The sequence below is a fragment of the Nasonia vitripennis genome, chromosome 1, assembly GCF_009193385.2.
Source record: "Nasonia vitripennis strain AsymCx chromosome 1, Nvit_psr_1.1, whole genome shotgun sequence".
Taxonomy (NCBI): Eukaryota; Metazoa; Arthropoda; class Insecta; order Hymenoptera; family Pteromalidae; genus Nasonia; species Nasonia vitripennis.
This window is the reverse complement of record NC_045757.1, coordinates 19743715-19768716: the sequence shown is the minus strand read 5'-3', so window position 1 is coordinate 19768716 and position 25002 is coordinate 19743715. Positions and strand designations below refer to the sequence as shown.

Genomic DNA, 25002 nt, shown 5'->3' with positions numbered 1-25002 from the left:
CAGCTCGCTGGAATAGAGGAAGAACCGAGAAGAAGACGACTCAGAAGTTTTTATTTTTATCTTTGTTCAGAGGAAAATAAATCAGACGTATCAGAGGTCTAGAGGACAAATTTCAGAAGAAAACGTAAGTACAAGCTTTTGTAAGGTGTAGTCAGAGTAGTAATCAGATATAGCAAAAGAAAGTTTAATTTTTAATCGGTTTCGGGAGTGTGTTGTGTTACCGCATCGACAAGAAAAATGAGAGTTGCGTAAAGAATAGTAGGAAAATACAGTGCGGTGTCTTAATAATTACAGAATAGATCAGAAGGTTATAGAAAATCAAAAGTCTTAACACGAGACAAAAGCGCGCGACAACGAAACGCACGAGAGCTCGCCGGCAAAAGCCTGCACGAGCCGATTCCGGGAATCGGGGGGAGGTGAGCCACGACTAGCGACGCTGTCAGAGTCGAGCGCGCGGTTTGTTGTCTCTCTCTCTCTCTCTCTCTCTCTCGCGGTTTGTTGTCTCTCTCTCTCTCTCTCTCTCTCTCTCTCTCTCGCGGTTTGTTGTCTCTCTCTCTCTCTCTCTCTCTCTCTCGCTCTCTCTCTCTCTCTCTCTCTCTCTCTCTCTCTCTCTCTCTCTCTCTCTCTCTCTCTCTCTCTCTCTCTCTGCTCTGCCAACTTCACGTGAGTACATATAGTCCTGCTTTGCTTTACTCATTTTTCTCTGCACTCTTACTGCCGCACGTTGCCTTCGGGCCTATTCTTTTGTAGTCTGTTGCATGCGCTATTCTGCAACCTTCATTGTGACATATTATTCACTGGAGGCTGCAATCTACTACTCTGCATTTTTTCCTGCTACAACATCTGTCGCTGAAACATAACCTGCAAACACACACGGCTTTTCTCCTCGCTGCACGGCGTCTCTCTTTCCTCCGTCAGCGTCGCTACCATCAAAAACAGTCGATAACTTACCACCAGCTATTATCCTCCAACATACTCTACTTTATCGACTGTCAGTATGTTATCGACAGTGACATAACCTCGTCCAGAATGAGCGGAATTGGTGGAAAAAGTGCCGAAACACCTGTTATGTGTGCTCAATGCAACAAAGCAGCCAGGGGAAGAATGAAGACATGCGAGTTGTGCAATGACCATTTCCACACCATATGTGTCTCATTTCGGTCCATAATGGTGGGGAATGATGCCACACTCGTCTGTGCTGCCTGTGCAGCAGAATATACAGACGTCGGCACGCCCAAGACCACGCAGACGAGGGCAAGGGCAGCGGCAGCGACAGCGGCAACGGCAAGCACATCCACCAAGGGCACTCCTTTAACAGGTGTGCCCAAGAAGAATAGGTCTGCGCCTCCATCTCTTGCCGGCTCCAGAGCGCAGTCGCCGGCGAGGACACCGGCGTCAATCGAGGCGTCCCTCAAGGACATCATTGCGGCACTGGATGATATCAAGCGGGTCCAAAATGAGGCCCTTCAGGCGCAAAACACCGTGTCTGAACGGGTCTCAAAAATCGAGAAGCGACTTGGCCCGCTTGAGAAACGCCTCAAAGCCCTTGACGACTTGCCTGCGCTCAACACTCGGCTAAGTAAAGCCGAGTCCTCCATCTCTGAGCTGCAGGCACAAATTCAACAGCTGTCGTTAAGGAGCCCTGTAGAGCAGCAGAACAACAGCATTGCGCCGGCCTCGGAGGAGCTCAATACCATCCGCAGCGAGCTGGCCGATTTAAAGAGGAAGCAGGAGCGTACTTCCAACAACGTGGTGGTGATCACCGGCCTGGGCTATACCCAGGAGACATCACTGCAGCTCCTGCCCTACTCGGTCCTGGCTGCACTGGATCCCACGGTCCTGAAGTGGGATGTGGCGTCCGTCAGGATCATGGGGAGACTGGACGCAACGAACATCAGTGCGCCGGGTGACAGCAGACTTCCACCACTTGCTGTCACCCTCTCTTCCAGTGCACTGGCCCGCTCCATCATAGTGGCCAAAGCCAGGAAGCGCAAACTTCACACTAGTGAACTGGATGCTGCGCTACTGGAGGAAGCGAGAGCTCTCTGTCCAGACCATCAGGGACTCATCAATATAAATAAGCTGCTTCCTCCAGATATTCACAAGCTGCGAATCAGGGCAAGGCTGGAGGCAAAGAGGAGGAAAGGATGCCGCTCTTTTGTGAGGGATGGTAGGATCCTCATCCGTTCTGGCGAAGACAATGAACGGGCCACCATCATCACTACAGAGGCTGATCTGGAAGATTTTTTAGCCCGAACACCGCCAATAGCCAACACGGACACCACACATTAAAACACTTACACATCATTCCACCAAAACCACCGTCTAAAACATCAAACACATCCACATCTACATCTAAAGCGTCTCTGTCTGGGGGTCTCAGGGTCTGTCATCTCAATGCGAACTCCCTTACGGGTCACATTGAGATGATCAGGTTCTTCTTGTCCACTCGTTCCCCCTTCCACGTAGTGGCTGTGACCGAGACCTGGCTAAGCGACAAGATATCGTCCATCCCTTCACTGGACGATTACACTCTTTACAGACGGGACAGAAACAGGAACGGTGGAGGTGTGGCTCTCTACATCCATCACTCACTGACAGCTTGTATCATCTCGTCATCTGATGGTGAATGGTCGGGCAAACCAGGTAAGCCGGAGTATCTTTTCTGTGAAATCACAGCTAAGGGAATATCGCCCATCTTCGTGGGGGTTGTGTATCGCCCTCCTCATTCTCCCTTTATCCAGGGATCTAACTTTATTGAGCAACTAACAACACACATGCACAACTACTCCACGAAGGTCATCATGGGTGATTTCAATGCTGACCAACTTTCCTCGTCTGAAGACGCCAATTTCATCAAAGCTTTCATCGACGAGAACTCCCTTATTTCTGTGCCATATGGTGCAACTCATCATAGACAAGACTCTGACACCTGGCTTGACCTTTGCTTAATCGATGAGCAGGATCGCCTGCTCTCATACTGGAAGACTGACACACCTTTCATTAATGGACATGACCTTATTACAGCCACACTCGACGTACAGATTCCACGCTACGTACCTAATACCTACACTTACAGAAACTACAAAGGAATCTGTGCTGAGAAGCTAAGGGACTTCCTTAGCGCATGCGACTGGTCATCCTTCACCACACCATCACTTGACGAATGCATCACCATCCTCAACGAAAACATCACAAAAGCCATAAATCATCTCGCCCCATTAAAGACTGTGACACCTCGACGTAAACGTCACCCGTGGTTCACCGCGGCTCTTCGTGACCTTTTAACTGAAAGGAATAGGCTCTACAGGCGTTTTCGCAGAAGTCGTCTACCTTGGGATCTATACTTTTATAGAATCGCAAGGGATGCCGCTCATCAACGGGTCGAGGAAGCCAGGCTGAATTACTATTATTCACGCTTGTCTACTCTAACCGACGTTGCAGAGATATGGAGAGAACTTGAAAATCTTGGCATTACCACCTCTAAATCTTCTCCACCTGCTCGGTTCTCTCCAGATGCTCTCAACGAACACTTCAGTTCCATCTCAAATGACCCTCAAGCTCCATCTGTCGAGGAGTATCTGCGGACCCTCGAGAGTCTAGACCTCCCTGAACACTTTATCTTCAGGGCCATCACAGAATCGGACGTGTTAGCTGCAGTTTCACATTTCAATACCCAGGCCAGGGGAAGCGATGGCATCCCACAGGTTGTAATCTCTAAAGCACTACCAATACTCACTCCTTTAATCTGTCAAATTTTCAACCTGTCTTTGAGTGAGGCATGCTTTCCCTCTGCCTGGAAATCATCGCTCGTAAGAGCATTAAACAAGATCAACTCTCCTACAGCTGTAACTGACTACCGACCGATTTCCCTACTTTGCTTTCTATCCAAGGCGCTGGAGTGGCTGGTGCACAATCAAATCTCTGAATACCTTGAAACTAGACTCTATCTTGATAGTTTCCAAACTGGTTTTCGCACTGGCCACAGCACGCAGTCCGGCTTGATTAAGCTGACTGGTGATGTCAGGCTTGGAATGGACAGGAAGAAGGTCACCCTTCTGCTTCTTTTTGATTTTAGCAAGGCGTTTGATACAGTGTGTCACGTCAGGCTACTCAGAAAGCTACCCTCCTTCGGCTTCTCCAAGCAGGTTATCCGCTGGCTTGCATCTTACCTTTCTGGTAGAGAACAGGCCGTCATTGGTGACAACAACGAACTCTCTACATTCCTACCACTAAACACCGGTGTCCCACAGGGGTCAGTCTTGGGCCCCTTATTGTTCGCGTTATACATCAATGACATTGGCCTCTGCCTTGACTCAGATGTATCCCATCTAGTCTACGCGGATGATCTGCAAATCTACTGTCAATGCCCCCTTGAGGAGCTCGATTCCTGTTCTGACAAGATGAGTGCTAACGCCGAGAGGATAATGGGCTGGGCAGCACTAAACAGACTTAAGCTGAATGTTAGTAAGACTAAGGCGATCGTCCTGGGCTCACCCTACTATATCAATGCTCTACCTTCTACTGCTAACACCTATATAAATATAGGGGGGGGCCCAGGTCAACTTTGAATCATCTGTGCGCAACCTGGGGCTGGTGCTTGACTCAAAACTTACGTGGAAAGAGCACGTTACACAAACTTGTAAACGTGCTCACTCTTTAATGTATCGGCTATATTTCTTTCGGAAGAGCACTAGCCTCAGGTTGCGCCAACATTTGGTGCAAGCACTCCTATTTCCCCTCATCGACTACTGCTCACTTGTTTACTGCGACCTGACTCAAGAGCTTGACTTAAAACTGCAGAGGCTTGTCAATACGGGAATCCGATACATCTATGGTGTAAAGAGGGACGAGCACATCTCCCCTTACAGGCGTGAGTTGCAATGGCTCACCACCGCCGGACGTAGGAAGTACTTCATGGCCTGTTTTCTTAGAAAAATGTTCAACACCTCAATACCAGCTTATCTACTAGCCTATTTTGACTTCCACGTCGCACTCAGGCCTGTCAGGGGCGAGGTGACTCCACTGGACATCCCGTCCTTCAAGACGGAGACGCTGAGGAATTCATTTTTCATCAGCGCCTCCTACCTCTGGAACAGCCTTCCATCTCAACTTCGCGACACACTATCCATATCACACTTCAAACAAGCAGCCAAAAATTATTTCTTTAATTTGGAAAACACATAAACATCGCACAAACATACATACATTCTCTTTCATCTCATGTCATCTCTCAACATCACACACACCTTATACTATATACCCTTACACAAATTTTATTTATTCCTTTATCATAATACACTATATTTGTTATATGTACAACAAAATGTACAAAAATAAAGAGCAATTAATCTAATCTAATCTCTCTCTCTCTCTCTCTCTCTCTCTCTCTCTCTCTCTCTCTCGGAATCAAAACAAATTTTACACGCACGGATTTTTCTCGTAAATTTTTTTTCTCCTTTTTGAGTTTCAAAATATATGGTCTAATCAGAATCAGACGTAACGGATTAGATTGGCTATCGGTGTATATATGTAATTAATAAAATCAGAGAAAAATAATTCCAGTTATATCGTTCTCACTCCTATTCAGAATGTCAGAGTTATTCGAGTAAATCAAAAAACTTCAATTTTTTGTTGGCTTTTTAGTGTTCAGATGCACTTGAATAAATTTTAAAAACAAGCCTTGATAGAAATTTCAATGAAACGGCGGTGCAGTGAATTTGAATTTCTATAAAATTTAAAATTATCAAAAGATAATTACACTTTCATTCGTGATTTCTTGGACGACATACGCGTGTGCGATCGCCCCCTCGCAAATTATTAAGTGAATTGCGTTCGTTTACTTAGACTGGGAGGGAGCACGTGTGTGGCGTCCGGGAGGCACGGTGCTAGTGCTTGATTTTCAAGCTTGGTTTGACTTGCAGTGCGGTCTAACTTGGCAGAAATCAAAGAAAACTGTCAGAGTAAGCATTCTAACTTTATTTCAGAGGAAAAGAACATCAGAAGCGTTATGTCTTTCAGACCCATTACCATCAAATGAGAAAGAGGCGGCCAACGAAAGCAACGAAAATCAAGTGGACGATCATTTGAATATCCACCAAGATACAAAGTGTTTTTAAATCAGAATATAAACAATTAATTCAGAATCAGAAGTTAGGCCTAAAATTCAGAGTTCAAATAATAAATAAAAATTGAATGCTAATCAGAGAAATTGTTTATAATACAGGTTCAGATATAGAAGGGTATACACCCCCGGGTACACCCCCAAAAAGAGATATGGAGGGAAAGTCTCAACCTACTGACTCACAAATAGAGTGGAGAATGGATAATCTGGAGAATGCTCTCGAGAGACACTCCGATATACTCGACAATCATGCTGAAATAATCAGAGATCAAACAGTAGCCATACTCGATATGAAGGAAAATATTGACAACCTAAACACTGTCATACAGAAACTCACAGAACAAATAGGAAAATTAACTTCAGAGGTAATTATCCACCCTGCCAGTTCCACACTCAGAGACATAAGTGAGACAGAGTTTAGTAACAATATCAATTCAACAAACTTATCAGACGGAACAAGCGCATTAGGCGACCTCAGCAGAGCTTGTAATGAACTCAGACGATCTATTGCCCTAAACGCAACTAATTCAAAAATAAACATAAAGAGAAATTATAAATTAACAAAAAAAGTACCACTTAACATTTGGTTAGACAATATAAATGCTGAATTAAAAGCTAATAATCTTGCAGACATACTTGACGATTCTCAACAATCAGACGTTTCAGAGACAGTAATAGAAAGACAAAACAGAAAAGACTAAGTCAGAGACATTCTAATAAGTCGCGTAGATGATTATTACCATAATAAGATTTTACAAATAAAAGACCCATTAGAAATAGTCATTAAAATCAAAGAGTTCAGACGAGCAGAGGCCAATGTTACCGATTCTTCAGTCAGAGAAAAATTATATAGTCTCAAAATGAACAATAGAGAATCAGTAAACGAATTTTGCGATCGTTTTGACTCTATTATCAGAGATTTTGAAAATTGTATTACCAAAACACCTCTGACGGAGGAAGAGATAAGATCGGCCTTTTTTCAAGCTGTTAGTATAAAATTTAAAGAAATCAGATCGGCCAATATTATCAGACTTCAAGCAACCAAATCAGAGATGAGCCTTGATGACATAAAAACTTTGATACTACAGCTGGAATCAGACAGACGCAAATCAGACGGTCAGCCTTCAGATGACAGGCATAAATTGCAGCTAAACAGGCGATAATCACAGACAAGTGTTATCGCTGCAATAAGGTGGGACACAGAGCAGCCTTTTGTCCTCTTAAAGAGTACAATCTATGGTACTGCTTTTATTGCCAGGCTGTAGCTCCACACAAAGGGGATGATTGTCCAAATAAGGACAATCCCAAAGATGGGTATGTAAAATCTTATACATATAACAACACAAACACACAACACAAACACAACAGTAATAACTTCAGAGGTAGAGGTAACAGAGGAAGGGGTGGTTATAATAATGTCAGAGGTAGAGGAAATAATGTAAGAAGGGGATCTTTCAAACGCAAGGTCGATATACAAACACCAGGCCGAAATCAGAAGAAGGGATACAAGGTCAAAGCGATGCTAACAGGTAACAACACACATATAATTAATAAAACACCTACAAAACTAGTACTTATTGCGGACTCTGGCGCAACAGAGCATATAGTAAATAAGAGCATAATTTTAAGTAACTTCAGAAAAAGTTCAGGCGAATATATCAGAAGTGCAAATAAAAATAAATCTGCAAACATCTCTATAGACGGCAAAGGAGATTTAATTTTAAAATCAGAATCAAATGAGAATAACAAAATAATTTTGACAAATGTAATTTCTGCCAAAAATATTTCAGACAATCTGATCTCTCTCAGACGTTTTGCAGACGTAGGTTTGAGTATTTATTTGGATAATAAAATACTTAAAATCTACGATAAAAATTCAGACGAAGAGTATTTAGCTGGGACGTATGAAAAGCCAAACTGGATAATTTCTTTAAACGTAGCAAAACATGAACAATCAGATGAGCAACAAGAAGTCTACGATAAGTATTCATGCACGGCTAACATAGTCTCGGTAGACGAGTTCTTGCAGCAATCTCAGTCAGATATCAAGGATCTTGAGGATCAAAACGAATCAGATGAAACTAACGCATCAGAGGGAACTCAGATGAATCCGACTGAGATTGGGAGGGAGAAGCAGCAAGAACAAACTGTACAAGAATCAAATTCATCTAGTCAGAGAGAAGTTTGTGATACAAACTTAGATGAACAAATTCTGAACAGGAAAATCCTAAACATAGACGACTCGTCAGAAGAAATGCTGAAATATCTACAAAACAATGTGGACAACAAATCAGATAGACAAGAAAAGAAGCTGAACGAAGGAATGCTCTGGCATATCAAATTAGGTCACGCTTCTCTGCAATATTTACTATTGCTACAAAAGTCAGAAGATAAACTCAGAAAGGTAAAATTCGACAAGTCCATTACAGACTGCGAAGTTTGCGTCCTAGCAAAAATGGAAAACCTGTCGTTCTCAGAAGTCAGAGTCAGAGCAACAAGGCCATTAGAAAGGATACACACAGACACAATGGGACCAATTAAACCAGTCTCGTATCCTGGGGAAAATAAATTCATAATAGGATTTATAGATGATTACACCAGATTTGCCAAAGCATACTCTACTAAACACAAAAGTGAAGCTGGAGATTGCTTAGAAAAATTCTTGGTAACTACAAGAAATTCACTGGGCAAAGAAGAAAAAGTGTGTTTCATCCGAACGGACAATGGCACTGAATTTACTGGAGGTAAATTTTCAGAAGTTATGGAAAAGGAGAAAATTGAAGGAGAGTTCGCACCTCCTTACACTCCACAACATAATGGAACCGCTGAAAGGTTTAACAAAACCATACAGTGGAAAATCAGAGCGCTCATGATAGACTCTGGTCTACCCAAGAGCATGTGGATACTAGCTTTGGAAGTGGCGGTCCATATCTATAATAGAACTCCACACAAAGGAATCGATTCAGAGATACCAATCAAGAAAATGGTTCCAAATGGAAACATGCATCTAGACAAAATCAGACGTTTCGGATGTTTGGCCTATGCCAAAATACCGAATGCGACGAACAAGTTTTCAGACAGAGCAATCCGTACAATCATGGTTGGATATTCTCAAACTGGTTATGTTTTGTGGCACTCTGAATCTCAGAGATTCATTACATCCAGACACGTGAGATTTAATGAAAAACTGGTGTATAGGGATGTGTATAAAACTGACCTAGGAGAAAAATCAGAGACACTAGAAATATCAACAGATGTTGTCAAAACACAACCAGATATACCAAAAGATTCAAAATCAGAGAAAGAGAAAAATCAGAAGAGAAAAGCAGATGACAAAAATTCAGAAGATTCAAAGGCTAAGAAACCTGAACCAGAAAAGCGACCTTGTCTAGAAAGAAAAGCCAAAACAAACAGACGAACTTGGACACATCTCAGAGAAGCAGTAGTCGAAGTAGAAAATACCAATCACGATCTGCCACAAGTATCTACTCCAACTGGAGAAACCATAGATACACACTCAGAAGAAGATGAACTTGGACATATTTTTATAGCACGAACGAACAGAGATCCTGTCAGTTATAAAGAAGCTATTGAATCAGACGACAAACATAAATGGTCAAAAGCAATAAAACAAGAGTTAAAGTCTATGGAAGACAACAATGTGTGGACAATAGTAGACAGACCCTCTCTAGACAAAGATGGCAAAAAAGCACACATCATTGATTCCAAATGGGTATTCAAAAGGAAAATCTCAGAAGACGGTCAGACGACTTACAAAGGAAGATTAGTTATCAGAGGATTCAAGGATAGAAAAGAATATGAACTCAGAGAAACTTACGCACCAGTCTCAAGATTGCCAATCGTTAGAGCGACTTTTGCAATCATTAATAAGTTAAATTTAACTGCTTATCAGATGGACGTCAAGACAGCATTTCTGAATGGAACGCTTGAAGATGACATATTCATGGAAATACCAGATGGTATAAAAATAGACCCATCCATTAAGAAAAATAAAGTATGTAAACTCCAAAAATCCTTGTATGGCCTCAGAATAAGTCCCAAGCGATGGAACAAACGCTTCTCAGAAGTTGCTTTGGAACTTGGACTAGAAAAGGACATAAATGAACCATGTCTGTTCACGTGGAGATTACAAAATCAGATGGTAGTATTACTGCTATATGTAGACGACATCATTCTAGCAGGCAACAATCAGACGAAACTAAAACAGATAAAAGAAAAATTATGTTCTACCTTTCAGATGAAAGACTTAAGAGAACCTAAATTATTTTTAGGCATGAAAATAACCAGAGACAGAGATCAGAAAATATTAAAACTGTCACAATCAGAGTACATAGAGAAATGTCTTGAACGTTTCAATATGAAAGATAGTAAGACACAGAAAACACCTATGGTTACAAGACAGGTTCGAAAAAGAGAACTCATAAATTCAGAAGAAGCTCAGATAGCAACTCATGCACCGTATAGGGAAGCTATAGGAAGCTTACTATATCTGGCAGGTGCCACCAGACCTGATATTGCATTTGCAGTAAACTTTCTATCAAGAAAACAGCTGTCACCCACTGAAAGTGACTGGAAGGAAGTAAAAAGGATTTTCAGATACCTCAGAGGAACCTCAGAAATAGGTTTGATTTTCAGAGCAGAAAATGAGTATATGGAAGCAATGACAGACGCTAGCTTTAGAGATTGTGAAGATTCATCTTCAACTGGAGGATATGTAATAAAATTGTATGGCGACTCAATTATGTGGAGAAGCTATAAACAAGTTTACGTATCACTCTCTACCTGCCAAGCTGAGTACTTGGCAATGAGCAATGCTTGCCAAGAAATTGTATCGTTGGATAAAGCTATCAGAGATATAACAGGGAAAACTATGTATCCTGTTACCCTGTGGTGCGATAACAAATCTGCAGGGGACTGCACTCAGATGGAAGGAAATCACAAGTTGAAAAACTTTGATGATGATCTGGAAACAATTCAGAGAAAACTACAAATCAGAGAAAAGACAGGGAGTAGAAGTCACATGGCAGAAACACACGGAGACTACATAAAACAGTGTGTCCTAAAGGGACAAATCAGAGTTAAATGGATATCTACTACCGACAATGTGGCAGACATTATGACTAAACCTCTGCCTAATGATACTCATAAATACCTCAGAGATAAAATATTGAACATAGAAATTCACACTTAATTATAATTTTCAGAGTTTTATTTTTATATATATATATATATATATATATATATATATATATCAGACGAATAAGAATTTTTGTACATATTTCAGATACAGGAAACCAAGCAGAAACTAATTCAGAGTAAAGTTCAGAGAATAAAAAACGCAGACGTACAGGAGGACAAGCGCCCCGAAGGGAGGGAGTGTTAGCGAGTCTTCGCGCCGCTTGCCGTCTATAGTAGACTACAGGGCTAATCTAGCGCCACCATGCGGGCAGCGCTAGGTATTCACGCGTGCTCTGCAAAGTACTCTCTCTCTCTCTCCTGCCGACCGCTCTCGAAGCAACAGCTCCGTCGCCCGAGTTATATATAAGAAGAAAATAAAGAGAGTTATAACAGAATATTAGAGCCTAGTTTAATTACGAGTTCTCCTCACCAACCATCCAACTAGGATTATTCTAACACCTTCACAAAATGAGGCAATTGCTACATTTAACAGAATTGAAGCAAGGCATGGATTTCCTAAAGTAATAGGAGCTGTAGATGGTACACACATCCAAATTCCTGCTCCAAGAAGAGATGCTCAAAGTTATATCAACCGTAAGATCAACCACACTCTTGTGTGCACCCGATCCAGTTACAAGTTAGTTGATATATATTATATTATTTATGAAGAGAAAAACAGTTGCTCTCAGTAAAATTTCGATTATTATTCATTTTAACATATGTTTTTAGGTCATTTGCAACGATAGACTGGAGTTCATTCACTGTTACGTTGGACTTCCAGGATCAGTGCATGACATGAGAGTTTTTAGATACTCTGGTGTGCAACAAAAATGTAATGCAGAATTTTTTCCGGAAAATAGTCATTTATTAGGTGATTCAGCTTACAGTCTCCAGAAGCTTGTTGTCTGGAGAATGATGGTAGAAAGATCTATTGGACTTTTAAAATGTCGGTGGCGGTACTTAATTGAAAAGATGCCTATGAGAAGGACGGACTTAATTCCTTATTATGTATTGTGTTGTTGTATACTCCACAATATATGTTTAAAGCGAGAAGATACTTTTGAGTATCCTGTTGTCATTCCGGACACTATTGAGATGAATCCTACTCCATTACTTGTAGATGCCGTCTTACAACAAGAAGGTGCTATTAAAAGGAATGCTATTTGTCATTATGTAAACAGAAACATTATGTAAATATTTATTTCAAGGTAAATAATAAATGTCTAAGAAATCGATAATTTATTTGTTGTTTATTTCATTTATTATATTGATTTGAATTCATAAAAATGTATTTATGTATAAAAGAAAAAATATAATGACAACGTGCAATATAAACACTTTATGGTATAAGTAATAATACATTACTGTATTAAACAGTATTAAAGCTTAATTGTATAAACAATTAAATTATAAATTAAATTATATTTTGGCATGTTTAACACGACTAAGTAAACTTGTACACTCGGGGGACAAAAAAACTTTAAATATTCCGGTCCCGAATTTACATACAGTTTTATCGACGTATATTGCCCTAATCTCAGCTTATTTGTTTTTAAATAAATAATTAAAACTTAACTTTGAACTTCGCTTATAATTAATAATTTAGTGACTAATATCATATTATCACGTATCGTAAATTGAATTTTACAATGTTTTTACATGTAACTAAGAACCAAATGTATTTGAGGGGACAGATACACTTTATATTATAAAAAAAATTAAATGTGATAGTTTATTCACGTTTAGCAAATGATATGACAGAATATAATGAACAATAATACTCATATAAAGTGTAAAGATAAAAAAATAATTTTTAAGCATAGCAAATATAAGGTACGATTTTTTTTTATAATTTAAAGTGTATCTGTCGCCTTAAGCATATTATTAAAGAAATTATCGCTTCAATTACAAACAAATAAAAAATAGTAACTTTTTAACTAAAAAAATCTCGCAGTAATTGCACCTACTACTTCTTATTTTCTAAGAAATTGGAAGAAATCTTTCATAACAGATAATTTTTCCTTCCTGTAATTTTCTGTATCTTCCCTTTGCAAGCGTTTTATTTCTAACGACTGCTCTAAATATGATGCTTTTAGGTCTTCTAGTACTGATTTTGAACGCTCTATAAAAATAAAAAATAATTTAGACGCCTACATATGAAATTGTTTAATCAATTATTACTTAGTTTCGAATATATTCTTACTTCGTGAGGTACTTGGTGTTTTGTTAATATCCACATTGTCTAAAGGCAAATTTGATCCAGCCACGGACAGTGGTTTTATCCATGGTTTTTTATTGAACAGTTCATCCAGCTCCTACATTGAAACAAATTTTTATAATAATGTCATAAAATATACATATTTTAGATAAAATAAATGCTGAAATTACTTCATAAAAGTTACATGTTTTTTTATCATTTCCGCTTTGAGCGTTATGATCTTTTACGTTTTTGTACATTCTTTTGAGGGAGTCCATTTTTTAAGTACATCGACTGTTAGTTACGTTATATCCTTTAGACACCATGCCATCTGTAATTCTTTTCCAAAAAGTTTTGTACGTCATCTTGCCTTCATTCTAAGCAGCATCATTGTCTTTATATAATGTAATTAAAAGAAGTGTCTCTGCGTCACTCCAAACATAACGACCAGTCTCTTAAAAATATAAATTTTTATGTTATTAGATATAAATTACATTACAAATAATGGTATATCAATTATTTATATCTTACGTTTACTACTGGATTCATCATCATTAATGTCATCGTTCTTATACATTCTAATGAGATTTTTCAATTCATCAGTGTCATTTTGCAGTTCTTCATTACTAGTATTGTTTGCCTCCAGGAATGTCGATACAGAATTTGATTTTTGTTCATCTAAAGCTGCCATATGATTCTCTAATAACTGTATCGCAAACGAGATATCTGTAAGAAAATTATCTTATTTAATTCATGTCCATAGCTTATTTATTCAAAATTTTAAAAACCAACCGTTCTGTGCTCGGTTAAAAGTTTCCTGGTCAACGAAAAGCATGAATTTCTCCATTGTTGAAGGTTCTATCAATGTTAACTCAAATACTGGATCCTTTTCAGCGTTCAATACTCCATCTTTCATGGCATCAGTCTCCGTATTGTTTGTCTGTCTAGCATTAGATGAACTAGGCAAAGCCGATAAGTGTTCATGTAATAATTCACTGGCATATGCTACATCTGCGATAAAGAGTAGCAGTATACTAATTTAAGTACTTTTTTTGTTACCAACATTACACTGAGACTAGGGTTTTCATCAAATTATAATATTTTCAGTAAAAATTATTATACTGACAAGTAGTACAGCCACAGACTGACACAATGAGAAAAATTACTATATTTGTTGAAAAAATTATAATACATAAAGTAATATTTAATATTAGTAACGACAAATTTCACTTTAAATATTGTAAATATACATGTACTGTACGTATAGTATTCCTATCTAGGGTTAGTTTGAGGCTTTTTACGTAAACTCTTTTCTCAGTGTATGTACATTCAAAAATATATATATTTTCTAATATTTTACCTTTTAAAGCTCGATCACGTTTAGCAACAGGAACCATCAAGGAATGAATTTTATCAGATGTATCCATTACCTGCAGTTCAACTAAATTATTTGCTTGGCCTAGCTTTAAGCAATTTGTTTCATCTCTGACCTTCTTTATGTCTTTCAACATTTTATGTTGATAAATTGGATCTGAAATTATAATTATACAATATTGAAAGAAAGCACAATAAGTTGTTAGGTACAAATCGTGAGGTTATGTATTTACCATTCTCGATTTTTTCAACATCTTCAGCGTTTACAAGGACCTTGAAGGTTTCCTTAGTTTTGGGATCAACTAAAGTTATTTGTGGTTTATTTACTTAATCCATTATTATTGAACTATATTCACAAAACTTTATACGAGTGAACAAAACTCAACAACGAAAAACTGAGCTTGCGGTCATTTCATTGTTTGTGATTCGCGGAATCCCTGTGTTTTGGGATGCGGAACACAGCTCCAGTAGTCAGAAACCGTATCTGACCGTTGTGAGACATCAAGGTCTAGCTTATATAACCTCAAACATTTTTTAGATTATAAATAATGTATCGGTTCAACTTTTCCGAGGAGACTGGATAGTCAGTTGGTTCCAGGATCTGGATAGGGGAAAGGGGCAAGAAAAGAGTCTGTTTTTATATTTTTAATTATAACAAATATATAATTATAACAAAAATCTTAAGTAAAGAATCGCAATTTGGAATCAGTTGTTAAATCCCGGCTGAAACAGAAATCAATTATGCGTCTTGTTAAAAATATTTCGCCTTTACAAATAGAATGGTTTAAACTAACGCGGTTGACAATTTATAAGAATATCTACGCGATTTTGTTACAAGAATGATTCGGTGTTTGCGGCTACGGTGTTTCGGTACGGTGGCGGTATGACGGATCGGTGGCGGATTTTGTGGTTAGGAATTCATTCGGTACGGTGGAGTCGTGTGCGCACTGCTACACCGATCCGAATGTGTCGCGCAACAACGATCTCGACCGCTCTGTGTGCGCACAGTAACGGCCGGGATAGTGCAACGGGGTTTTGAGGTTAACCCTCGGATTTGTGGAGTCGTGTGCGCACGGCTTCATAAATCTTCGTCGCTCGTCTCGTTCCTCCCTTTATCCGGTGTGCGCATCGAGATAAAGCGAGTCGTGAGATGTCGGCGTAAGGCTGGCTTTTGAAGCAGTCTCTTGAACTTTTATATCTCTCTTCACTTCGTACGTGGATCGAGGTTTCGAACTTGAAACCAAAAATGGTTTTATAAAGTACATCCTCTGATATATGCACTTTTGTAGATATGTAAGATTCTGTTTCGCTTCAATTAGTTTATCGGTCTTTACAAAAATATCTCTAAGATATTTATATTTCTCCTTAATTTGCTTTGCTGTAACAAAAGTAATAATATTCTTTTATTGATTTATTTTTAATTTCATATTTCATAATATTTATATTTATAATATATAAATGAATTACGTACTAGACATATTAATACCATCCTCCGAAAGAGCTTTTTGTATGTTTAATAAAACATTATTTTTTTCTGTATTTGAATAATGTTTTTCATCTTGATGGTCGAACATAAAAGTATTTGCAGCATAAAATCGAATGATGGTTTTTTCCATGGAATTCATGATTGTAGAGTACTGTAAATGTTTTAGACATATAATTACTTAATATTTTATTAGATTTCGATTTCGCTATTTTCACATTTTCATTATCACATTTTCTTTTCGGAGATAATCGCTGTTAAAACAGAGTATCTGTTGGAGACCATCAGTGAGACAAACACGTTGGAAGGTTGAGGTTATATGATTGTTGTAGTGCATTCGTTTTCTATAACTAGTTTTAGTCAATTCCGGAAATCAATTTCGACAGTTGGCTTTATGAAAAGTCACTATATGTTTCTAGTAACTTCACCGCACGCGTACGCATGCATACGCACGCATACGCCCTTATGTGGCCACTGCCTCCGCGCTAGTGCGGCCTCGCCTTTCGTTGCGCGCGCGCGCTCGCTGCGCATGCCGTGTTTATTGCGGTCGCCTTACATGTGCGAGACTCGTGTCTCGTCACAATAATAAATAAATATAACTGCTTATAACATCAAAATGCAGTGTTCCGAGATTGCCATTATAATAATTTATATCAATATATCTTCATAATTACGCAAACAATGTAAACCATGCGCGAGCTAATGGCGAAAATTGAAACTGAGAATCAGTAAGATGATCACATACTTTCGTATACAATATTTGATCAAATAAAATTTTGTAGTTATAAAATCAACCAAAAATTTTGTGTACCGCGGTAACCAATACAAAATCGAACAATTATCGATTTGGTTTTTGATGATATGTGAAGTATATCGTAGGCAAACAATGATACGGCTCGAGGTAGGGTCACATATATCGTCATGCTGGCTCCGACATTCTCTTAAGCATAAAGTTTATATTTTTTAATGCAATTCATATCATAGTTTATTTTATACTCGGCTTTAAAAGAATAAAATCTTTTGAAGTTTTACATACAATCCATCTATAGGTGATAGGAGCGGCGATCCCGGTTGCTTCCTATAAGTTTTGCACGTTCTTTCGCAAACCTCTAATTTAAAGTTTCGAATAATCACGGCAAGTCCTACTTTAGACTGATTTTGTGCAAAACGAGCTCCTATAAGATTTAATCAATTTGTTATTCAAGAAGACAAAAATCTATAAATCTCCTATGTTTTAAATAATTTTGGATTCAATGACAAATATCTCCACTCACCAATACAATTACGTCCTCCACCGGGGGTTGCCACCTTGTCGAGTGCCCGCTTTTTAGGGCCTACTGTGGGGGCTCGTCCTGCGAGTCTTCGTGATCGCTTCGGCTCCGGTGACGGGAGCGTGACGTCCTGAACTCGGGTCGTCCTGGCGTGGCGGCGAAATTGGGCTGATGCGGGATACCGCCTCTCGGGCTCAAGAGTAGCCTCCCTGGCAGGATCCCCGTAAAACGGGCACTGCTGTCAGGCCTCTCCCCTGTCCGAGGTCGGGCCTCGGGGTGACCTATGGACTGGCCGGAGGCTAAGTGCAGCCCCCCATTGCGTTCGGGAGGAGGCGCAATGGGTATTTCATCCAACCCCTAATCCCAAGGTGTGAGCCATCGTGCTGAGGGGACTAGTTGGCCTCTGGGGTACTAGTCGGTCGCAATCGATGCCTCGGGGAAACCTGGCGAAATCTCCGAGTATCTAGCCTTACTGCCACATGCGGGGCTCTGTGGTGGCGGACCTTTACTTCCCTATCTACTCGTGGGGCTTTTTATGGAACCTTACACAAAAAATTTAGATGAGGGACGAAGAGGGAGTGAAGCTGAAGGCTACAGGACGGCACCGCCTAGTCAGCTGGAGGTGGAGCGCTCCACCGCGAAACCGGAGGGGAAGAGTGTCAAGGGCAACACTGCCTATAATACTCTGACCCGATGGATTACTGGGCAGCTAGCACCAGTAAAAACCTGAATAGTGACCCCGCTGGGGCCTCAACTCCTGGGGACTCTTCGCAGAACCCAACAGAGGTCGTAGCGGGTGGAAGCTCTGGGGATCTGCGACGTGAAACGGGGAGGACCTTTAACAGGGCCAAGAATACTCGCAATAGTGTCGATTGGCGGATTCACAGAGAAGCCCAGAGGCTATATAAAAACCGCATCAACGCGGTGAGAATCAAGGGATGGAGGGACTACTGCGAGGATATCGAGAGATATCCTGACGCGGCCAGACTCCTCCGGATACTCGCGAAAAATCATGAGGTATGGCTTGAAGCAATCAGACTGCCTACAGGAGAATACACAACCTCGGAAGAGGAGTGTTTAAAACTACTTCTGCTCTGGGTCTCAGGGTACACCGGGATCAGGGGTAACGAAATAGCAGATAGACTTGCAGCTTTGGGAGCTAAACACCCTCCAATCGGGCCGGAGCCCTACACAGGTGCCGCAAGGTGCCTGCTCACGGGCGAAATCCGGGGCTGGGTTGAGAGGGAGCATACTAAGGAATGGCAAGGAACTCAAGGATGCAGACAAGCCAGGACACCAATGTCGGCTGGACCAAGTGCATCGCAGGAGGCAGCAGAAATAACTCCCGACTCCTGACACAGATAGTGACCGGGCACATCCGTTTAAGGTACCACGGTCTGAAGATGGGGAAGAAGGCTACGGGTATATGCAGGTGGTGCGAGGGGGCGGAAGAAACGTCTATCCATGTACTGACTGTTTGCCCAAAATTTGCGCAGCACAGACATCAGTGCTTGGGGGAGCTTTCACCACGAATGAAGAGATTAGGGCACTCGACGCGGGAGCCATATTGACCTTCTGGAGAAGGGCAGGCTTACCTGCGTAGGGGATGCCATGACAAAGGGTGGTACAATGGGTTTACAGCCTAAGTGCCAGGGATCTTGGTGGTCCCCCCTTCATAGTAATAATAATAATAATAATAATACAATTACGTGGTCCATCTCCAAAAGGCAAAAAAGTCATATGGTTTCTGCTATTCGCGATCTCATTGTCAAATCGTTCAAGGTCAAATTTTTCAGGCTCAGGGTAATACATCGGATCATGGTGTATTGCGTAAATTGGTATCATCACAGTAGTTTCCTTTGGGGTGGAGATTCTAGTACCGGAAAAGGTATGATCATTCATTGATTTTCTAAAAAGCGTTAATACCGGTGGATACTTTCCTGTACAAGCATGCTGTACTGACTGAATTGTCGCGCGCGAAATATTCTGAGGCGAATATTCCCGCTTTTTTTGTGTGTGTTCGAGTTCGCAAGGAGTGAGGTGTGGGAGAAATAAAGAAGTCGATTGAGCGAAAATCGAGAGTATTTAATCGCGCTCAAATTGAGAGGGGAAAGCCGTGAGGCATAAAACCCCTCTCGAATATTTTACAAGCTGCGAATAAAAAGAAGAATGTGTGTCGTGTTCGTGTGTGTGTCGTGTTCGTGCGATTCTCAGAGAGAATCTTCGCTTCGTGTCAGTGGCGCAGTTCCACAGACTCAAGTCGGTAGCGCAGTTCTACCGACTTGCACGTTTCGACGCGCGCGAGATACGATTCGCGGAACCGGGCGCGAGCCGAACGCGAGTAGCAGGCAGCGAAAGAGACGAAGGAGAGAGATTTAGAGAGAAAGAGAGAGAGAGATAGAGAGAGAGATAGAGAGTAGCACAAGCACCAGCACCAGAAACACTCGATGGACGTACGGACGAATTCGCAAGAGCCAAAGTGTCGTTCGATCGTTCGCTAGTTTGACTGCACGAGCTGTCAAGCTTGGCGTCTTATCGTCAACTGACTCGGCGCTCGTCCGGCCGCGCGCGACACGAGGCCGGCGGCGCTGCCGGCGAGCGCGGCAAGTCGCGACTCCGCTTGTTCAACTCGAGCACGGGAGATGGAGCCACATGCTCTACGTCGACCTCGCTGAGTTCGCTCGACACCGTTTTCACGGCGGAACTTACACCTCGGGTCTCGACGGAACATTCTCCCCCCGTTGCGAGTAACACGAGCAAACGAAATCATCGTTCGAGAGGGTGTACATTCGACGGTTGTACATGTGATTGAGTGTGTATGTATGTGAGTATAAATATATATAATTCATTCAGCTTCTTCCGTTGAAGACGTGGGAAGAGGGCACAGCTGAGTGATGTTCCGCTTCAGAGTCCCTCGTGAAGCTCGAACGGTGGCGACTCGAGCGAGTCCGTCGGTTCCCGGGTGCACCTCTTGAACGACTGCCAGCTGCCACTGCGTACAAGGCTGATTTTTATCGATGAGGATGACGACCATTCCTTTCCGTAGTTCTCCAGTAGAGTCATGCCATTTTTGACGCTGCTGGAGCTCGTGGAGATATTCCAAATGCCACCGCTTCCAGAAGTCCTGTCGGGCTTTGGTGATGAACTTCCAAATGGACAGTCGATTATCTGGAATAGATGTTAAATCAGCGCTTGGCAGAACTGTAATAGGCCTACCTATCAGAATATGAGCTGGGGTTAACGCTATTGGGTCATTGGGGTCGGCAGAGATTGACCAGAGGGGTCGAGAATTTAAAATTGCTTCTATCTCTATCACGAGAGTATAGAGCTCTTCGAATGTGAGAAGTTGCCCACCCACTACGCGTTTGAGATGATGCTTAAATGATTTTACCGCGGCCTCCCATAGACCACCAAAATGCGGAGATAAGGGCGGGTTAAAATGCCATTGAATATCTAACGAAAGAGCTTTGGCATTCACCTTAGATTTGAACTCTTCTGAATTGAGGAGTGCGAAAAGTTCTCTAAGCTGGTTGTTGGCCCCAACGAAATTGGTCCCGTTGTCGGAGTATACATGCTGGGGAATACCTCTACGTCCTACGAATCTAGCGAACGCGCCTAGGAAACCTTCGGTGGTCAAATCGCTGGTTATCTCTATGGTCACCGCTTTTGTGGCCATGCATACGAAAACGCACCCATACGCCTTGAGGGCTGTACGATTATATCGCTTTTTCTCTTTAATGGAAAGGGGACCAAAGAAATCTACGCCTACGTGAGAAAAAACGTGAGATTCGGTGACCCTAGCGGTCGGGAGATCTGCCATCTTGCAGTGAATTGGAGGGGGCTTGTGCCTAATACACGTGACACACTCGCGGATGACATGACGAACCTGATTTTTTGCGTCAATCAACCAAAAACGTTGTCGCAAATAGAAAAGAGTGCTTTGAACACCGGAGTGGTAGTTCGACTCGTGAGCTTCACGGATGATCAAGTCCGTGACATGATTCCTTGAAGGCAATAGTATGGGGTGCTTACTAGCTATAGGGATATCTGCATTCTTCAGACGTCCTCCCACACGTACAACTCCATTCGCGTCCAAACACGGGTTAAGTGCCGCAATATGCGACCCCTTCACCTGAATACCCTTCGTCAAGCATGCAATTGAATCGGAAAACGCGTCCTGCTGAATGCTTCGAAACACGCGGGTTTCAGCATCGCGTTTCTCCGCGACCGTGATGGGTTCTCCTCGGTACTGTCGGCCCGAAGGAAGCCATCGTAAGCATATTGCAACGACATTAAGCATCATGCGGTGCTTAGAAAAACGCGATAGGAACATGCGATCCTTAGCACTGTCGACGAAGAGACAGACTCCTTTTTTCAATCCGGGTATATCCGGAGACGATTCGACGATGTTCGCGGGCCATGAAGCCTCCGTTTGCCGTAGCCAGGTAGGCCCGGTAAACCACGTTTCGTTTCGCAGGAATTCTTTCGGGAGTTGCCCGCGGGATAAAGCGTCAGCTGGGTTGTGTTGGGTAGGGACGTATCGCCAACTGGCGCGCTCTCCTAATTCTTGAATTTCGCGTACTCTGTTAGCTTCGAATAGCTTCAAATCTTGCGGGGATTTCCGTAACCAATGTAAGACTATAGTGGAATCGGACCATAAAACGATCCGGTCAATGGAAAATTCTAAAGCTGGAAGAGTTTCTAAAAGAAGTCTTACAAGGATCACGGCTCCGCATAATTCTAAACGGGGAATAGTCTGCTCTTTCAAAGGGGCGACTCTAGATTTGGAGCAGATCAATCGTACAGTGATCTTTTCGTCTTTATCGGTGGACCTAGCGTACAGGCAAGCGCCGTAGCCCTTTTTGCTCGCATCGCTGAAACCGTGAATTTCTATGCGCGAGGGATTAACGCAAACTACATGGCGTGGTGCAGAAACGCTGGAGAGAGACGACAACTGACTCGCGAAGTCCATCCAAAGCGTAAACAAACTCTGTGGAACTGATTCGTCCCAAGAAACTTTCTCCTTCCAACACTCCTGCATGATCCACTTCGCGTGCAAACCTACCGGTCCTACTAAACCTACTGGGTCGAAAATCTTCGCAATCTCCGACAAGATTACGCGTTTAGTTACGTTAGGCGGGATTTCTACGGGCTTGACTACGATAGCCAATTCGTCGCGTTTAGAGGCCCAGGAAACGCCTAATGTTTTTAAAACCGCGTCCTCGCCATCTGGTGCCAAGCTCAGAACCTTCTCATCTAAATTATCTAATGCATGGTTATGGTTAGAGGCCCATTGCCGGATGTTAAATCCACCATGCTTTAAGACGGTGATTATCTCATCACGCGCCTTCATAATCTCATCTAAAGAATCTGAGCCTGTCAGCAGATCATCTACATACATATCCCTCTTGAGAATCTCGGCCGCTCGGGGGTATTGCGCGCTTTCGTCGTCCGCGAGCCTATGAATAGTTCGAATCGCTAAATATGGAGCAGAAGATACGCCAAACGTAACTGTGTTCAACTCGTACACCTGTAGTTTCCCGTCGCGATACCAGAAAATGCGTTGGTATCGGCGATCCTCGGGATGGATAAGTATCTGCCGATACATCTTTTCAATGTCAGCAGTGAGAACGTACCTATGCGATCGAAACCTTACTAGATGAACGTAAAGTTTGTCCTGAATCGTAGGTCCAACGTGCAACAGATCGTTTAAAGACACACCTAACGACGACTTAGCGGATGCGTCGAAAACGACTCGAAACTTGGTAGTAAGGCTCAAATTCTTAACGACAATCAAGAATGGAAGATAATATTCCGAGTCATTCTCGTCGACCACCAAAGACATATGACCCAAATCGAGATATTCCTGAAAGACACGACTGAATTCTTCCATCATGCCGGACGAACGGCTGCATCGCCGTTCCAATCCCCGGAACCGCTTGAGAGCTTGCGCCCTCGAGTCCCCTAGTACCGGGTCCTTTTTCCGAAACGGCAATCTCACCATGTACCGTCCGTCAGACAGTCGAACCGTAGTGTCGACATACCATTTCTCGCATTCTAACCTGTCGTCAGCCTGCTCAACCGGACTGGAGCATTTTTCCAGAGACCAAAATTGAACCAGCTGCTTTTCTAACTGAGAAAGATGACACGACACCGTTGAAATCTTGTCGGTGTCAATACCACCAACGATCACCCATCCTAGCTGAGTCTTCTGAAGATATAACTCGCTTCCTTCCCTAGACAAGTTGACTTGACCTATAGAAAGCATGGACAACGTTGCTCCAGAACCAATTAAAATGTCGACTTGTCGAGGGAGATGGAATTGAGAGTCCGCTAACCTGATGTTCTTGGGTAGCCTGATCGAATCGCGAGGAAACGGTTCCTCCGGAGTGACGCTAGTTATGTTGGGAACGGTGAGGAAAGTTAAACGCTTATTAAAGTCCGAATGCAACGCTTTAAATTGGGCATCGACGCAATGTTTCGTGGTAGTTCGCAAGTCGTTAATTGCTCCGATCGGAATCGAGCAAGGCCTAGTAGGGAGACGCAATCGTTTAGCTAAATCCGCGGTCATAAAGTTCGCATTTGCACACGTGTCCAGGAGCGCGCGAGCCTCTATGTACGCCCCATCGGCATCTCTAATCAAAACAACAGCACTCATCATGAGCTGAGACTGGAGAGCCCTGGACACGGTGCTAAGGACTCCTACGCCTAGTCACGGCTTCTTGCCTGAGGAATCTGTCTTTCGTTCCTCGTGCAAGAGCGTATTGTGATCCTTGTCGCATTTTTTGCAATTGCGGGATTCGCATTTGCCTTCGTGCGTTCGCAAGCACTTCCTACATAGTTTTTTCGTCCTCACAGCATCCCATCGTTGCTGGACGGACAACGCAGCAAACGACGAACACCGATAGATCGTATGCTTGCCGCTACAATAGTAGCAGGAAATGGACGAGCTCGTTACAAGCGCTCGAGCTTGCCCGTTACCTCGCCGGAACTTGGTCCCTTTCTCGCTCTGCGCCACCGTCCGCTTGGCTGAAGCCTTGGCGTCCTTGGATTCCCCTTCCTGGGCATATAGATAATTGCTAGTTTCCTGCAAAAATCTGAAAAACGACTCGAGATCGGGAATTGCATCGATGGACATCCTTTTGATCCATTTGTCCTTGATGTTAGTGGGCAATGCTCGTTCGAGAGTGCGGATCACGAAGTAATCGGAAGGAACGACCTTGAGAGATTTTAAGTCTGCCAGATGCTGCCGGACCGAAGTTTCCATGTCCTTTAGCGATCGATGGGAGACCTCCGTGATGACAGGATAATATAAAATTGCGTCAATGTGAGAAGCAGCAATGAGCCGAACGTG

At 42.2% G+C, this 25002-nt stretch overlaps 2 protein-coding genes and 1 long non-coding RNA gene across 4 annotated transcripts; 1 reads left to right on the top strand and 2 right to left on the bottom strand.

The window, feature by feature from the left end:
• The first annotated feature begins 11438 nt into the window (after nt 1-11438).
• LOC116416367 lies at nt 11439-12558 on the top strand. Its single transcript, XR_004226813.1, has 2 exons — nt 11439-11960; nt 12053-12558. It is a non-coding gene; the product is annotated as an uncharacterized LOC116416367 (long non-coding RNA).
• A 722-nt stretch (nt 12559-13280) lies between these two features.
• LOC116416948 lies at nt 13281-16981 on the bottom strand. Of its 2 annotated transcripts, none has more exons than XM_031927611.1 (8): nt 16366-16981; nt 15128-16272; nt 14881-14950; nt 14313-14531; nt 14052-14246; nt 13712-13974; nt 13527-13638; nt 13281-13445 (listed from the first exon to the last, which is right to left on the bottom strand). In XM_031927611.1, the coding sequence occupies exons 2-6, from the start codon at nt 15146-15148 to the stop codon at nt 13898-13900; spliced, it is 582 nt and encodes a 193-aa protein (XP_031783471.1). In that variant the 5' UTR covers nt 15149-16272; nt 16366-16981; the 3' UTR covers nt 13281-13445; nt 13527-13638; nt 13712-13897. The 2 variants fall into 2 exon arrangements, with proteins under 2 accessions (XP_031783471.1, XP_031783466.1); XM_031927606.2 differs by having other exon boundaries at nt 14881-15051; nt 16366-16979.
• A 3512-nt stretch (nt 16982-20493) lies between these two features.
• Nucleotides 20494-24306, bottom strand: LOC103317342. The gene has a single exon (XM_008214939.2). The coding sequence runs from the start codon at nt 24304-24306 to the stop codon at nt 20494-20496; it is 3813 nt and encodes a 1270-aa protein (XP_008213161.2).
• Between the last annotated feature and the right edge of the window lie 696 nt (nt 24307-25002).

What these genes read in the sequence shown, in the direction of transcription:
- LOC116416948 (XM_031927606.2), bottom strand. Translation starts at nt 15,031, where the DNA reads ATGTTGAAAGACATAAAGAAGGTCAGAGATGAAACAAATTGCTTAAAG. An exon ending in ACGTGATCGAGCTTTAAAAG is followed by an intron (nt 14,532 to 14,880) that starts GTAAAATATTAG and finishes TCTTTATCGCAG; the next exon opens with ATGTAGCATATGCCAGTGAA. An exon ending in TGATGAATCCAGTAGTAAAC is followed by an intron (nt 13,975 to 14,051) that starts GTAAGATATAAA and finishes TATATTTTTAAG; the next exon opens with AGACTGGTCGTTATGTTTGG.
- LOC103317342 (XM_008214939.2), bottom strand. Translation starts at nt 24,306, where the DNA reads ATGAGTGCTGTTGTTTTGATTAGAGATGCCGATGGGGCGTACATAGAG.